The sequence below is a fragment of the Cetorhinus maximus genome, chromosome 27 (genome assembly GCF_964194155.1).
Source record: "Cetorhinus maximus chromosome 27, sCetMax3.hap1.1, whole genome shotgun sequence".
Classification (NCBI taxonomy): domain Eukaryota; kingdom Metazoa; phylum Chordata; class Chondrichthyes; order Lamniformes; family Cetorhinidae; genus Cetorhinus; species Cetorhinus maximus.
The window spans coordinates 24,883,601-24,900,626 of record NC_135905.1 but is presented as its reverse complement, the minus strand read 5'-3'; the positions used below and the strand labels follow the sequence as shown (position 1 = coordinate 24,900,626).

The window sequence follows — 17,026 nt, the reverse complement described above, 5'->3', positions numbered from 1 at the left end:
AAGCTTGGCACCATCCAGGACAAAGCAGTCCTTAAACATTCACCCCCTCCACCAATGACATACAGTGACAGCAATGTGTACCATCTACAAGGTGCACTACAGCAATCCACCAGTGCTCCTTTGACAGCTCGTCCAGCCACATGATCTACCACCTAGATGAACAAGGGCAGCAGGCGGATGGGAACACCACCTGCAAGTTCCCCTCCAAGTTACACACCATCCTGACTTGGGACTATATTGCTATTCCTTCATTTTGCTGGATCAAAATCCTGGAACTCGCTTCCTAAAAGCATTATGGGTGTACCTACACCACATGGACTGCACTAGTTCAAGAAGATGGTTCACCACCACTTTCTCAAGGGTAATTATAGATGGGTGACCAATGTTGGCCTTGCCAGCGATACCGACATTCCATGAAAGAATAAAAACTTCCGATGGGCAATTAACCTGCACCCGCAATGATCCAGTACTCTGATTTAAATCAGAAACTTCGGGTGGTTCTGACTCTCTTAGCAGAACAGTTAGCCAGGAAAAGTTAGAATGAAAACCACTTCTAACTCTTGGGTAACTGTGGTACCAACCCCCTTCTACTTTTAGGAATAATACGTGCCATCTCCTTCCTAAGAAAGGAAATTAAGCAACGCTATAAATACCTCTAAAATCCTCAATCCCCTTCTCAACCCCTTTTAAGGTATCAGTTGACCCTGAGTCAAATACATTCTCTGTAAGTCTATCCCACATGTCTATTATCCAATAGGGAATTTTCTACCTATGCTCGAGGCTTTTGAATTTTGTACTCATGTTCTTTATTCAGGACTCAGTCCAAGTTAAGTTGCTTGCTTTTTTTGGTGCTATCTGCTCTTTTTTGGATGTTATATAATTTTACAATTTTATATTAGAGTTGAAGCACACGCAGTGAATGTAAGCACAGTTTCTGATTTATATAGTGGAAGTAAAACCTAAAATTGATTCTTAATTGTTAGTTACTCAAAAGAAAGCCTGACAATGGAGTTCAGAACAATGTAATACTGGCTCTTCAAGTGGCTTCAAACTTTATCCATCTCTACCTAGCCCATTCCCACCCAATAAGGTTTTCAAGTTTAGAGTTGTGGTTTTAAGGTATTTCATATTCAAGTTGCATCATATTAAGTACAGTTTTGGTTTTTCATAATTATGGTGTCTTTAGTAGGTGCATTACCCATGTTCCAAGCTTCACAACACATTGTGCCCTCAAGGGATTACTGAGTTCTTGTGTACATAATATGATAGGGATCAAAATTCATTTTGACTTTTTGTGATATTTTATTGAAACTGTAGAGTAACCTTGTGTGAGATATGGTTTGGCAGTGAAACAGTTCTGGCATTGTATTAATTCTACCAAAGTACCTGCACAAAGCACATGTTCATCGCAAATACTTTGGTTAGAATAAGGGCATACGATTACGTAATATTGTATTCTTGTGATCCCTGCAGGTCCAATTTGATGACCTGAGTGAAGCAATGGATTGTGTGTGCCCGGGATAATACAATGAAGTAGCTGTTTCTTACAGAGATAAGAGTACTGAAGTCATGGTGCAAGAACCAGTAGAAATGAACAACAGTCATGCAGTTTTTAAGGTCAAAAATAAGAGAGAGAATGTCACTTAGTGTTAAACATTCAATTGCTTTTGGGATACTTTGAGCAGTGTGCTTTAATGGGCTGTGACACTTGAATTGATATTGATTCACTTACTAGAATCTCTGGTGCTTTCACCAATGTCAATATCATAAATTTCAGATTCTTACAGATTCTTCATTAAGAACGCTTTTACCACTCTAAGGTAACACTCAGCAGGTACCAGTGTTCTCAAGGTGGGTGTTCCCCCCTCCAGTAGCTACACAAGCCAAGCATCTGAATGCAGTGTTTTCCTTTGGTCTTTTTGATGTCACTGAACCATTTTCTGACATCCTGTTGGGCTCCCTTATTACGAAAGATCTCATTTGACCTCACAGAAACCTCCATTGTATGCTTTTCTCTGGGGTTTGGGGATCATGGTGGTCCTGAAAGTGGAGGGCCACCTTTTCAGACCTCCTCCGTGATCAAATTGACTTTCACTTCAGGAAATATTCCCTTTCTGTTGATGTGCAGTAAATTATGTGTATTCTTGGTTCACTGCTGTTTTAGCTTGATTAAACCAATCATCAAAAAATATACATTTGATTCAGCATTTTATGTGGAATTTGCCTTGAATATGTGCACACTTAACATTTCTCCCCTTCCTTCATCGCAGCATCAAATTTCATATTTAGTTTATTTTAGTGAAACCTCTATCCAATTATGAGGTTAGTTTTGGAACTTATTTAGGATGCTCTTTTCTGTAGTTGATTCTTGCAAAAAGTTTAGGTTTTGACCTAATTGATATAAAATCCAGTTAGATTAATAAATAAGGTAGTGTTAAAATTAACTTCTTGCTCACAATTTCATGCTGTTAGCAGAAATATTTTTCTGTGTTTAAATCAAAATTAGCGTCTTTAAAATTAAAATTTCGTTTCTGGTAGTTCTGTGAATCAGCCCAAATGAGAAATGAGATCTTGTTACTTAGCTGATAAAATCATGGAATTTCTCTGAAGTTGTCTGAAAGAACTATCCACCTAGCTCCAAATCCCTTTCCTTGTCCCCTTTAAACATGATTTTTCCCTTATGATTCAAAGGAAAATATTCTTATGTTGTTCAGATTATCTGCAGGGGTATTGAAATCTGAAAATCTTGCACCGTAAGACATATCCAGTAATGTTTTAACTACATCTTGCGCTTACTGTAGTGCAGTACTGAGGGTGTGCTGTTCTGTTGGAGGTGCCCCATAACTGAGGGCTAGTCTGCCCTCTCAGGTGACTGTGAAAGATGTTTTCTGATATTTCCACTCTGCAATGCCTGCAACCTATAACTGACCACTCTAATTTGTTTCAAAATAATGGAAATGCTATTCTCCATAACAGGTGAACATGTATGTAATGGTGACCGTGCATTATATCTTATATAGCTACTTCAACCTCTGGTAACTGCTATGTTAGTATTTGTGGCTTGTAATAGTTATGTTCAAGTTAGTGTTGTTGGGCTCTCAGTAACTGAGGATCATCCACTCTATTTTTCCCAAAATAACATCAGCAGTTGAACTGGCAAGTTTTTATTAATAGGTACTGCTTGACATGATGGGTGCCATCACTGTTACACTTTTTCCGTTAATAGTTCCTGAAACAATTGAAATATATTCATACATACAGAGACGAGACCCTTGTTTGATTATGTTCATGCTCTACATGAGCTTTCCTTCATCTCATATTATCACTATAGCCTCCATCTTGTGTTCGCATAGCTTCCCCTTTAATGTATCTATGCTGTTTGTCTCAATTACTCCATCTGGTAGAGAGTACCACATTCTCACCACTCTCTGGTCCACTAGTTCTGGTCTCCCCCACATCTGCTCTACATCTACCCTTGCAAACCCCTTCATAATTTTAAGGATCCTTATTAGGTTACTCCTCACATTTTTCTGGAGAAAGGAGCTTTGGTCTGTTCAATCTTTCCTGATAGTTATAGCCTCTCAGTCCTGAGAAATCTTTTTTGCATCTTCTCCATCTGTTATTATGGATTTGTCTTGGGATTCTTTGGTTTCTTACTGTAGAAGAGATCATGCTGGAGGTAATGGTCTTTCATTCAAAATACCTTTATATACATCACTATTTACAAGGATATAGAACATCAGGACATAGCTACAGCTCCTCTCCAAAACATCTTGTCTCAGTGAGTGACATCATTATGACATTGCTCCTTATGCACATGCTCAGTAGCTATTATTAGAGTTAACCCTTTACACTCCAGTGCCTCAATAACATTTCAATGGGAAGTCTTCTGCTGAGTCTGAGAATTCTTTGGCCTGTTGCTGTTGCGGTTCCTGCCTTGGCTTGATAGTTGAATATCTTTAAGTGCCTTTGCTACATGTTCAATTGTTTGTGGTGATTATGTTCAACAGCCATTCAGGCCCCTGCCCTTTTGGGACCAGTTCCAGTTCTTACTCAGCACCTGACCAAAGCCTCCTCCACAGCCAAGGCCAACTTGGATATTTCCACCTCTTCACGCTATAGTTGTTATTTTCTAGTGGCTCATTTCCCACTAAGTGAGTTAAAGGGTCAAGTTCCTAATTTCCTGTTTGTTCAGGTGCTAACCTGTGATTATTGTTACTGTGCAGTAATTGGTTGCCATTGGTAAATTAATTTGTGGTTCTTAGCTAGGCTGAAGTGAATGCACTTTAAGCTGCAGAAATGCTTACGGTATCTTAACCTTTGCCAATTTGAAAATAGCCCCATATATTACTGAACAAATTTTATACAGTAACCTTTTACTACTGAAATGTTGCTGTAAGCTCATAAGATTTTTTTTCCACAGAAAATCCTTTTCAGACATAACCTCTCTCATTTTTCAGTGAGGGGTGTAAAACCTTTCTGATGTGGTGTAGGATGTTCCCTATGTGTGTACGCAATGCATAAAAAAGCTGTTAATTTCATTGTGAAGAATGCATTTCCAATTTTGCCACACGTAGCATGCAGAGGAAATCCCCTCCTCTATTGTAAAAACAGAATGAAGTTACACATCTGCTATTTGTTTCAACAGGATTTTTCATGCAATTTTGTATCCTGGGTATTCAGGAATTTTCCGTGACACTACTGATGATTGCAAACACAGCTCCTGGTATTTTAACCCACAGAAAGCTTTGACCACCTTGACTTATAGAACTAGTCTACTAAATATTCATGAATAACATAGCAGAAATGTTGGAAAGTGATGATTTATTTAGAGCACCATTGTCTATTACATGGCCCAGGACTAACTTTGGCCCACAAATTCGCTTTGTCTGGCCATTAATCATTCAGTTGTGACTCAGTTGGTAGCACTGTCACTTCGGAATCACAAGGTTCTGAGTTGTTCAAGTCAAACTCTAGGGCTTCAGCAAGTATCAAGGCTGATACTGACGGTGTTGGAGGTGCTGCCTATTGGATGGGATGTTGAGTGGAATTTTCCATTCCCGCAAGCAATGGGAATCGTGGTGGGCAGGGGCACGTCATTTAGTGAGAGGCAAAGCATCTGTTTCCCAACGGCGGGATACACTGTTGAAATTTTGTTCTCCCGACTTTCAAGGAGGGTTAAAAGTGGTCGAGTTTCCTGATGAACAATGCCGGGAACCCAATTTGCATACATTAGCATCTCATGCATGTGTATTAGAGGGTGAAGTTGGTGGTGTTGACAGTGTTGTCCTGGGGGGAGAGCTCAGGGTACTGGTGATGGGAGGGAAAAGTCACAGTCAGAGGGAGGAGTGGGATGCAGTAGAGTGACAAGTCCAGGGTGAGAGTCTGGTAGGTGAAGGTCCCATCGGGTGGGTCGCAGAGGGGGACAAGACAGGGGGCCCGGATAACGGGAGGGGGCAGGATCAGGGTGGGCATGGGGACAGTAACAGGTATCGGCTCTGAGGGGAGGAAAGGCATGTGGAGGTGGACCGTGATGGAACCCAGGATAATGGGAGGAGGTTCAAGGGTGACAGAGAGGAGGGGAATGGTGATATTGGGTGGGTTCATGGTGATGGGGGGAAGTTGGTGGGTGACGGGGAGGGTGGAAGGCGGTGGAGTGAGTTTGAAAGGTGATGCGCACCATTTTTCCAAGCAGTTTAGTCAGTCAGTGAGACCCCTCGAGGTGGGAGGAGGGTCTTTGCGGGTGGGTGGAGTTGATGGCCAGCCTGTTAAACCGAGGCCCCTCTGCCTGCTCGGCTGGATGTAAAAGATCCCATGGCACTGTTTTGAAGAGGAGGGGAGTTAACTCTGGTGTCCTGGTCAATATTTGTCCCTCAATCAACATCACAAAAGCAGATTATTTGGTCATGTTCATATTGCTGCAGGTAGGAGTTTGCTGTGTGCAAATCGACAGCTGCATTTCCTACATTACAACAGGGACTGCGTTTCAAAACATACTTAAGTGGCTATAAAGTGCTTTGAGATGTCCAGCGCTCAGAAAAAGTGCCATATGAATGCAAGTCTTTTTTAATTTTTCTATATTTTTGGGAAGCTTGTGCACAAAGCTGATTTAGACTTTAGGGCAACTTCAGTTCCTTAAAGGCCCTAGGCCTGGAGGACTGGAATAGGTTTCTCCTGATTGGTGGATTTAGTCTAATTAGTGAGCAATCTTTTTTCCATCAGTCAGGATTCAATCTTTTCCCAGTTTTTCAGATCCAAGATGTTTAAAGCGTTAAGCCTGAATTTTTTTAGTTTTCACATTTTTAAAGAGGAAGGAGGGAAGACATGAGTATTTATTACATAGGTTAGGGATTTGAATGTGCGTGGGCCTTTGATATTTTGTCTGTGGTGTTTGATATTGTCTATGGAAGGGTTTTGATATTTTTGTATGCAACAGGCTGGGATGGTTTGTCGATGGAGGTTCGGACATGTATGTAGGGGATTAAATATTTGTGTACAGTGTTTGGATGGTTCATGTACAAGGTTTTAAATGTTTTTATGGGGGGGTCTTGGATTTTTGGGTATAAGATGGGTGTTTAAATTTTGTGCATTTTTGTGTATCATGTTTCTATGTAAACATCTACAGACCACTTTCTCGTTGTGACTTGCTACAGTTCCATTGGGTTGGGACAATCCTACTTTAAAGGGACAGTGGAGATAAAATTTGGGAAGGGAAGTTGGGTGGAGTAACTGATCCACTCCCACTCATTATGCATCCCGCCAATGTTGAATTTTCCCCTTGGTGAAAGTGCTTGGCAACTTTTTTCTTTGTGGAGGGAGTAGACTGATGCATTCTTTACATGACACTGATATCATGGGGTAGATTTTCATCTTTATTGCCTGAACGTTAAGCATGGACTGACTAGAGTGCAGAGAGGAAAATTTGAGGGGGGGAGGATTGTGTAACATAAGGGAAGGAGAATAAAGAATGTCCTTTTTCCAGGAATGAAGGCACACTAATTTCCAGGCCTTTAACACATCCCTTCCTAATTATTGAGTGGAAAATTAACACATCTTACTGGAAAAATATGATGTTTAGAGTATAGGATTATACCTAAATAATTATCTGAAATGTCAGGGGTATCTTAAAATTTATTAATCCACTATTTACTGTTGCAGGTATTTAAGTCTTATCCAGGAGAAGAGTTTGTCAGAAAACTTTTCTTATACAATATTAGTCTGGAGAAGAATTGTTCAGCCCCCGCTATTTATTCTTAACTGTGAATTTGTATTCATTCCTGTTGCTGACGATTGTGATACATTCAGTTTGACAGATGCTGTGTAGTGATGATGGAATTTCTTGAAACACCTTGTGAAAATATTTGTATCCAACACTTGAGCCTTGTGAAAACACTTTTGCTGCGTTTAGAAATGGGACAGATCAGTCTGTCAATTGTTACATTCCAGCAGTAAGACCAGACTGATTGAACTATTACATGCTCTGAAAACCATGAATGAACTGTTCATTATGTGGCCAAGTCATGGTTCATTGGACGTGCAATTCATACTTAGGTCATGTCAAGATGTGACCACATTAAAATTGCTAGCATTTAGCCAAAACTTGAAGGAATGTTTTATTGCAGTAGATACCTAACACTGTGAATGGTGATTTATTCATAGGAATAATAGAAGCCTATAAAATAAATAACACTTGCACTTTTCTAAAATAAATATTTGCTTAGCACCTCGAATTCAGTAATGCTGACAATGTTCACTGAATGATATGCACACAATCTAGGCGATGGTGATATTTGTTTCTGATAGGTTCCAGGTCCGGGTCAACCCTTAGCACAGGTTTTTGTAACAATCAATGCATGTGATTATTTTATAAGAGTGTGTGTGTATTTAAATGAGTACTTAAGGGTACCTTTAGAGTGCTGCACTTTGTTTCAATTAAATGCTGCTTTCATTTGCACTCAATTTGAAGGCAGCAAGATTTCTATTAATTACTGTTTGATGTGCTTGGGGGAGGCAATGTTTTGTATGCAACATTGAAAGATGCAGGTTTTAAAGATCCAAGATACTTTGAAAATGTAGATTACTTGTTTCTATTTCAAAATCAGGAGTATTTTTAAAGCTTATAATATAAAACTTCATTTATCTGAGAATAGGCCCACATCCAGACGGGTCATTCAATAACCCAAGGAAAGCATGGCCAGGATATTTCCTCTGTCGGGTGGGCTGGGAAGGCGGGTGCAGAGCCGATCACTGCCCGCGATCTGCTGCACGCCGCCATTTCACGCTGGGCGGGCCAATTAAGGCCCGCCCAGCGTAATACATGGCCAGTAGTGCTCAGCGCTACCTGTGCGGGCAGGGAGGAGGAGGGAGAGTCGGTGCGAAAGAGCGCAGCAATCTCCCTGAAACATGGAGCTGCCTCGGGGAGACTGAATGGATAACAAAACAGTTTAATAAATGATGTAAAATTTATTTAAACATGTCCCCTCACGTGACAGTGTCACACGAGTTGGGACATGTTTGTAAAGGTGGGAAAAATTATTTATTTATTTTATAAAAGCTTCAGGAAACCTCATCCCGCCCGTGGATGAGGTTTCCTGAAAAACGCAAAGGCTGCTTGGGCTTTTCGCCCGCCGCCAGCCTTAGGGTTGGACGGGCAGCGTTCTTAACAACTTTAATCAATCTCTTAATGGCCTTAATTGGCCGTTGACATTTCGGTGGGCTCACAGCCGACTCCGGCGTGCACCCGCCAAACGAAATATTGCGAAGGCGCGCGATGATGTCGGGACGCACAGCTGAGGTCATCGCGCGCTGTTTTACATGTCAGGCCCGCCCCTGCATGCCGACCGGAAAATTCAGCCCCATGAGTTAACTAGACACACTGAATCATTATATGTGGAAATGTGAAAGATAGATACATTCTTGTTGGTATTAAGAGCTCAAAGGCTCATAGTTTTAGAAGAGCTTTATGCATCTGCATTTAAACTTATGAGTTAGATCAGCATTAAAATCTAGTGCCCCATACCAAGGGCAACATTTTCCCCCCCCCATCGGGGGGGATGTGCGGGCGTGGGTGTGGGTGGGCGGGCAGGATCGGCGCGCCGCCATTTTACGTGGGCGGGCCAATTAAGGCCCGCCCAGCATGACGTCCACCAGGAAGCGCTATGCACTCCCTGTGCGGGCAGGGTTGTATTCCCTGAGCCGGGAGTGTGCTTTTTCACACATGCACGCGAAAGAGCGCACAGATCTCCCGGAGGCTAAGTGCTGCTTCGGGGAGATTGGTTCAGGTTTGAAACTTCAAATAAAGATGAGAAAAAAATTTCACTGCCATGTCCCCTCATGTGAGTTGGGACATGCCCATAACTTTTATTTTGAAATATCCTAAGATTTTCAAATCACTCACGAAACCTCATCCCGCCCACGGATGAGGTTTTCATGCTTTTTCAGAAGCCCGCCAGGGCTCCCGGCCTGCCCGCCAACCTTAAGGTTGGACGGGCTAGTCCATTAATGATTTCAATTAGTTTTTTAATGGCCGTAATAGGCCGTTGACAGGTGCCGCGGGGTGACATTGTGACACAAGCCTGACATCGCCCCGCGTCATTTTGCGCATCGGCGAGCGGGCCCCACTCCCCCGCTCATCGAACAGAAGATTCTGCCCCAAGTGACAAACAAGAAGATCTTTAAATGCAGTGGATTCTTAATTAAACTTTGTTTAAACCTTGACTCCAATTTGTGTTTTGATTGTCATATTAATAAATAGGATGTGGTACATGCATGCACAGGTAAACTTATTCACATTCCCAATTTGCTAACAGTTGCAGTAATGTCTGCTTACTATTTTCACACTAGGACCACCAGGAGAAAAGGGAAGACATGGTCGCAGAGGTGTTCCAGGTATGTGGCACAGAAAGTCTGAGGTATATCCTTAAAATGGTGAGCATGGTGGTCTTATTGCATCTGTTATAGAAAGGGAACCAAGAAACAAGTGAATTCTAGGGAAGCTATCCTGACTTATTTGGTACCAGATTTTGTGTCTCTACAGGGAACATGTTTGTTTGAGATACATTATTCACACAGCGTACTTATGAAGGAATAACTATTATGAAGCAATAAAATTGTATCTATTCTCTGTAATAGCTCATTGGATTAAAGATGTATCAGGAGCATGGATAAATGTTGCTGCGTTGTTATTTTAAGTCCCAAACTTCCAAAATGTATGAAGTCAAAAACTTACTTCTTGAATATAAAATAGGACTCAAAAGGTGTCAATTGTGCTTTTTAGTGTTAATTCAGTTCAGCTGTTGCTTCTGGTAGGCAGTTGGAGAAATCAGCACAGGAGTTACTTATGTGAATCTGTTATCAATTACACTCTATTAGTTACTGAAATGTGATTTATTTCCTTTGCAAGGTGTGAGCTAGTTGCTGAAATTGCACAAACTGTGCATAATTTGGATGTCTTTTTCCAGACTGAATCCATGAATACAGGGGTAAATGATTAGAGCCCCCTCCTCATCCTGTCAGAGGACAGCTAACTCCCAGGCCCTCTGCAGGCCTGGGTGAACAGTGGACACCACATTGTATTCCCTCAGTCTGGAGAAGTTTACTAGTTAAATTTATTAAACCAAATACTTTTTAAGTTGTTTTCCCCCTATTTATACAGCACTTTTTCCTACTCGGCTTCTGGGGGATTAATCGCAAATTCTTTGCTTTTTTTCACCTCATGACACACTGTGAGTTGAACTCAGTCTGGAGCACTTTAATTTCAGAAAAAAAATCACTTGTGTGACTTTTATTTGGCTAGCTTATTTAGTCACACAGTGATTTTTTTTCTCAAATTAAAGACCTGTCTTAAGTCATGGAGTTTTGCTGTTTGTTATCAAACCACATGATCTGGATTGTTTGCTGAATATATAAAGGACAATTGATCTATGTATAAGAGATTGAAATAAGAACTGCTGGTAGGGGTGATCTGGATTGTTATTGATGTCCAGGTCCCTGCTACAGATAACAGTACAGAAACCTGCCACTAAATGTGACTTCAGGTTTGCCATTGGAAAAGCTTCAGATGTCAACTGTGTGCATATTTGTCCAGGTGTGATTATCTGTCTAAGGTTCCAGAATGACATTGGTTTAAGCAGGTGTCAATCCAGTGCTGGGTGCATGGGACTCTGCAGCAAATGAACTATCCCCCCATTAGGGATAATTGGGTGCAATGTGCCAACCTCACTGAGAGAGGGAGAGTCATGACGTTGGCTTGAAGTGCCCACAGTGGTTTGAGTATTGGAATGACCTTCTGGCAGAATATTATAGGGAAGATGCAAGCTGGATCTGACCTCACACCAAAGTATCAGGTTATCAACTTTGGTCGCAGGAATGGAGGTGCCGAGTATTTCTTAAATGGTGAGGGATTGGGAGTGTTGATGCCCAAAGGGACCTGGGTGTCCTTGTTCATGAATCACTTAAAGCTAACATGCAGGAGCAGCAAGCAATTAGGAAGGCAAATGGTATGTTGGCCTTTATCGCAAGAGGATTTGAGTACAGGACTAAAGGTATCTTGCTTCAATTCTATAGAATCTTGGTTATACTGCACCTGGAGTATTGCGTACAGTTTTGGTCCCCTTACCTAAGGAAGGATATACTGGCCATAGAGGGAGTGCAGTGAAAGTTCACCAGGCTAATTCCTGGTATGGTAGGACCGTCCTGTGAGGAGAGATTGAGGAGTAAGAGCCTCTATTCTTTAGAGTTTTGAAGAATGAGAGGTGATCTCATTGAAACTTACAAAATTCTTACAGGGCTCAAGAGGGTAGATGGAGAAAAGATGTTTCCCCTGACTGGGCAGTATAGAACCAGGTACACAGTGTCAGAATAAAGGGCAAGCCATTTAGTACTGAGATGAGGAGAAACTTCTTCACTCAGAGACAGTGAATCTTTGGAATTCTCTACCTCAGAGGGCTGTGGAAGCTCAGTCATATTCAAGACAGAGCTTGGTAGATTTCTTGATGCCAATGACATCAAAGGACCTGGAGATAGCGCAAGAAAATGGCGTTGACGTAGACGATCAGCCCTGATCTAGTTGAATGTAGAGTAGGCTAGAGGGGCTGAATGGCCTACTCCTGCCCCTTTGTTCCTCTGTTCTAAATGAACTGGAGTGTCCTGCATCCTAAAATGCTGGCAGTATCAAGAAAACCAGATGACCTCAGTCTGGTCTCTCCTGCTTATACAAGCACAAACACTTCTCACTGCACAACCATCTGTTTGAATTGTAATTTAATTCATTTTTAGGACATGTAATTTGTTAATGGAAAGGTGAATTAAATTTGGGAGAAAACTTGTATTAATTCTATAAAGAACATTACAGCAGTATAACAGATTTTTCTTTTTTCTGTTCTTATGTTCACAGGACCAGCTGTAAGTACAAGAATGGCTAGTATTGCCTATGGGAACAGGTTGGGTTAAAAAAAACTGTTTTTTATCAGTAAGATTCTACACAGTGTAATGCGCTGTAGATATTAACTTGTTTCTGCTCAATCCTTCCAGTATCATCATAACCTTTCCTTAGTCCTTGTGGAATTTACATTTAATATTATTCTTGTAAATTATTTGTGTCAGTGATAAGCACCTATAATAATGGATGAAACGCTATCTTTTGCATCTTAGTTTACATTTTAACATCACACTTTCTTTTAAACAAAAGAGTAATAAACTTAGCTCTATTCCTTTGCTTATAGTGCTATGTATGTAATATGTTCATTTCTTTCCCCCTTGCTACTGATTTTTGTTCTTTTCAGGGACCTCCAGGAAGAGATGGCTTTCCGGTAATTAGTCTTTAACTGCACCCCTCTCTTGTCTTCTCCTAAAGCTGTGTTTGCACTCCTTTGCATTGTCCTATCATTCTTTCTCCCATTCCCTGCTGCATTGTGGAGCTTGCCTCTTATTAACTTTCTATCCACTCCCACTTGGTCTCATTTGCTCCATTTTTGCTTTTAACAAAACAGAAAAAAATAAAGGCTTTCTTAGGATGAGCAATCTCAAAGATTGACCTCCCAGACATTAAAACACACCTAATAGCCATCTCCTTTGTCATTCTAATCAACTGTTTCACCAACACTGCTCCCCAAAAGTATTACCTTGGCTCTCGCTACATTTGTTTTCAGGCTGTGGATGGAAACTTACTTAACTGGTGGTGTGGTTTTAGCATACAGTTGTCATAATTCCAGCTTTGTTTTGGGATAAGAGCTTTTTTCTGAGAGTTAATTCTTGGCCTAGCAGTCTGGTAGTTTGGTGTGTAAAGCACTAAAAAGCAGCATCTAATGGGAAGCCTTCATGCTTTTGTAAACAAGCATTAAATTCTGGAATGCTTGCTCTGTGATTTGGGGGCAAACGACTTTGCTGGATGTGCGGCTGAACATCTCTTTGGGTGAAATCGCAAAAACTCTTCCTTTGCAGTTCTGACTGTACATTGATTATTAGGGAAACAAAGGATCCATGGGCCTGCCAGGGAGAAGGGTAAGTTTACTTATTGCATTAATTTTAGCCTTGTGGTTACATAGACCTGATGCCTTGTGTTGCTTCGGAGGCACAATAAATGATCGTTTCAGCTGTTTATTAATGAACCGTCAAAGAAAATAATTTTAAAGCTGCAATATCCTTTCTTACACCTCAGCCCCCACCTTTCCTGGAAACGCCACATCTAAAATTGAGTTGAATTGAATTGCAATATTTTATCTGTATTAACAAGCACAGAATTAGTTTGTGTATATAACCTTTGGGGAAAAAAATTGCACCATTTTTAGAAGTGTCATGTTCTCCCTGAAGAATCATTGTATAAACATTTATAAAAGGTCAGAACAACATCTGGTTTACGGAGATGGATGTCTTTTGTTAAAGTGACATTGTGCAGCTTTTTTAAAATTTTAATTTCAGGATAATGCAGCCTTAAACCATTTATTTGACAGTGCAGCACTTAATTACACCTTTTTTGAGAGCATTTCGCACATTTTCCTGGCTCCAGCTTACAACATATTAATGGACCAATTCAACCAGGGCCACAAACTGAAATTTACATGCATCTATGCATTTTAAGATGAATGTAATGTTGACTTCAAGTGAGATTCTTATCTGGGTGAGATTTTTGTGAAATATACAAGGTTTCCTTGCTGTGATGCTTGACAGTTCTGATTTGTAATCTATTTTAAAACATGCTACTATCCTGCATTGCAACTTCTGCCTTTAAAGCATTGGTCAATTAAATGGGCTGTTTGGTGAACATTGCTCCCCTCCTAGCAAAACTGTATAAATGCATCAGCAAATAAGCTGGAATTGCAGCCAATTTGAAAGGCATGTACAGTGGAATAAAATTCACATTATGGAGTTTTTATTGTTTAATGTCTGTAAACAATGAAATCTTTTTGATCCCTGAACTTCTCGAATGTCACCAAGCAATTTCTTTGATATCTCATTATTTTTATACCTTCTGAAAACAAAAGGCTTATAACATAGTTTCCAATATTCATTTATAAATTCAAGGGGTAAAATACATGCGTAAAAACATGTAATTTTATCTATCTCTAACTAACATTACAGAAAAGTCAAGAGCAATGGGTAGGATCACTGCAGGTCATATTGTGGATATTTTCACTGCCCTCTAATACTGAACAGCCTCTTTAAAACTTTGCTGTGCAAATGCTGTAGGCTAACCTCATTGCCATGAGCCTGGTTTGATTCGTTATAATATTGTATGTAAGCAAAAGCACATGGAATACTTTAGTTCATAAGCACATTTATCACAAAGCTTTGGTATTTCGCAGAAATAAACAAACCCACTCCAACTCCCCCTTGCTTTAAAAGGAAACAAGTTCTAACTGTGTGTGGGCTGCAGCTCATTAAATGGGGAAATTCCAGGGGGGATCAACTAGGTTTTTAAGGTTAGTCTGCCACCACTATATCCCGGTGAGCGGTTGTGATGCAAGGAAGAACAAACACTGTTGCAGGCGTTCTTGCAACAGGCAGCAAGTTTTTGTAGTAATTATACTATTTTTAGAACAATCACTTTGAAAGTTTCCTTAGTCCTACTTGTTTTGGATCATTCTATTAGGGCGAGGAAGTGCTTGCAGTAGAACTTCCTGCCATTAGTGGCACATTTTCTCTTTTCTTTTTCTCCTTGAAGTAAGCCCAGGTTTTGGTGGACGGACCTCAAATGGGAATGACTCAAAAATCATTGATTTTTGCCGCCTGTAAATGCGGGTTATCACACACTGGCTCACAGAGAACTTAACCTATTAAAGTGCTCTAACTAATAAATTGTCACACTGTCCTGCCAAATTCCCAAATCAAAAGCACAGTTACAGGCAACCTAAAGTGTCACACTTCAGAGGGAAAATGCGCATCAAATATTATATTTTCAGGTATTTGAATCGTTTAAAGAGTAAGACCAATCAACTGGGCAGATAGAAGAATAACTGCACAAATGATTTACATAAGATTACAGGGTAGGAATTTGTCTTGAGCCGTGTAAGCATTGACTGCCTATTACATGCCCTGCTGGATATTTTATTCATTAACAGGACTGAATATCAGGCAGGACACAGAACAGGGAGCTAATGCAATGCCAGCCCCTTAACAAAATTACCCCTAAGTTTTGAACTAATTATGCTGAGGTTTTTTTTGTAAGATGTCATTTAGTTCACCAGTGCTGCAACCAAAGTTTGGTAAATTGATTGGGTCTCCCAGATATCCCTGAAATGGTGGACAAATATGCATGTGTGAGATGGTCAGGCCTGTTACGTGACAGCATTTCCATGATTGATCACTCACTGCACCACAAGCTCTTTTTCCAAATGATCTGCCACTCTCTGCAATCTGCGGAAGTGGTTTTGTTTTAGCTTGATGGAAACCAACTAGATGTTTAGTATATAAAGAAAGTAGAAAATGCAGTTCTGACAGCCCCTACAGAGAGAGAAACAGAGTTATCATTTCAGATTGATGATTTTTCATCTTAAGCTTTATGTTCTGATGAAACATCAGAACATCGACCTGAAACTTTGGGCAGGATTTTACAGTCCTACTGAAGTCATTGGCCCCACCCCTTCTGCGAAGGGGATGGAAAATTCCGCCCATTAACTGTTTCCCTCTCCATAGATGCTGTCTGACCTGCTGAGTATTTCCAGCACGTTCTCTTTTTATTTCAGATTTCCAGCATTTGCCATAATTTGTTTTTGCAAGTACTTAGTTTGCTGCATGAATCTGGCATTGTCAAACTTGAAGCTGAATTTTTCAGTGCTCTCCAATTTATAATGTGATAACTGTGGTTTGAAAAGCATGATTAATGCAGAGTTTGTTTGACATTCATTATATATTACTTGCTGGCTGTATGCTTATTACTATTAGCATGTAAATGCAAAGTTGTGAGCAGGTTTGAATTTATCAGATTTCATGTAAATTCTAGTCCTATAATCAGACTGAAAAAGTGAAGGGTTGGGTAACTCACCAAACCTTTGCACATCTACAGCAACAGCTTGCACTTATATAGCACCTTTAACATAGTAAAATGTCCCAAGGCACTTCAGAGGAGTGTAGCCAAACAAAGCACGTGCAAATAAGATGAGCAATGGCTTGGTCAAGGAGGAAGGTTTCAAGGAGCCTCTTAACAAAGGAGAGAGAGGTAGAGGGCAGGGAGGTTTTGGGTGGGAATTCCAGAGCTTGGGGCCCAGGCAGCTGAACATACAGCCAGGAAAAGTGATTAAAATCGGGGTGCTCAAGAGGCCCTCGGATTTAATCCAAATTAGGCCTGGAGGATGAAAACCTTTCTCTGCACTGACTTCAACTGAAACAAAATTGCACAGTTTCAACTCAGTGCTTAATTAGATTGACAATCTGAATGAACAGGACCTCCTGAGGTCAATAATAGAAATGTCTCACTGAGTTAGTCTGGTTGATATAGGGCAGTAATTTGGGGATACCACAGTTAGCCTCAGCACTGCCGGGCAAGGCTGAGAAAATCTGATCACTTCTCAGCTCTTGAGCTGAAAGTGAG

At 40.6% G+C, this 17,026-nt stretch overlaps 1 protein-coding gene across 12 annotated transcripts in view; it reads left to right on the top strand.

Annotated features, from left to right (window-relative positions):
- Positions 1 to 17,026, top strand: part of col13a1 (collagen, type XIII, alpha 1) — a 227,927-nt gene that overhangs the window by 81,792 nt on the left and 129,109 nt on the right. For 3 of the 12 annotated variants that reach the window (XM_078530907.1, XM_078530909.1, XM_078530904.1), the window contains exons 1-2: positions 12,529 to 12,809; positions 13,465 to 13,500. In XM_078530907.1, coding sequence (XP_078387033.1) covers positions 12,738 to 12,809; positions 13,465 to 13,500 — 108 coding nt within the window. In that variant the 5' untranslated portion in view covers positions 12,529 to 12,737. Of the gene's footprint in view, positions 1 to 9,843; positions 9,889 to 12,394; positions 12,403 to 12,523; positions 12,810 to 13,464; positions 13,501 to 17,026 lie in introns of those variants that run through there. The other 9 variants (XM_078530910.1, XM_078530908.1, XM_078530917.1 and 6 more) reach the window with 8 other exon arrangements.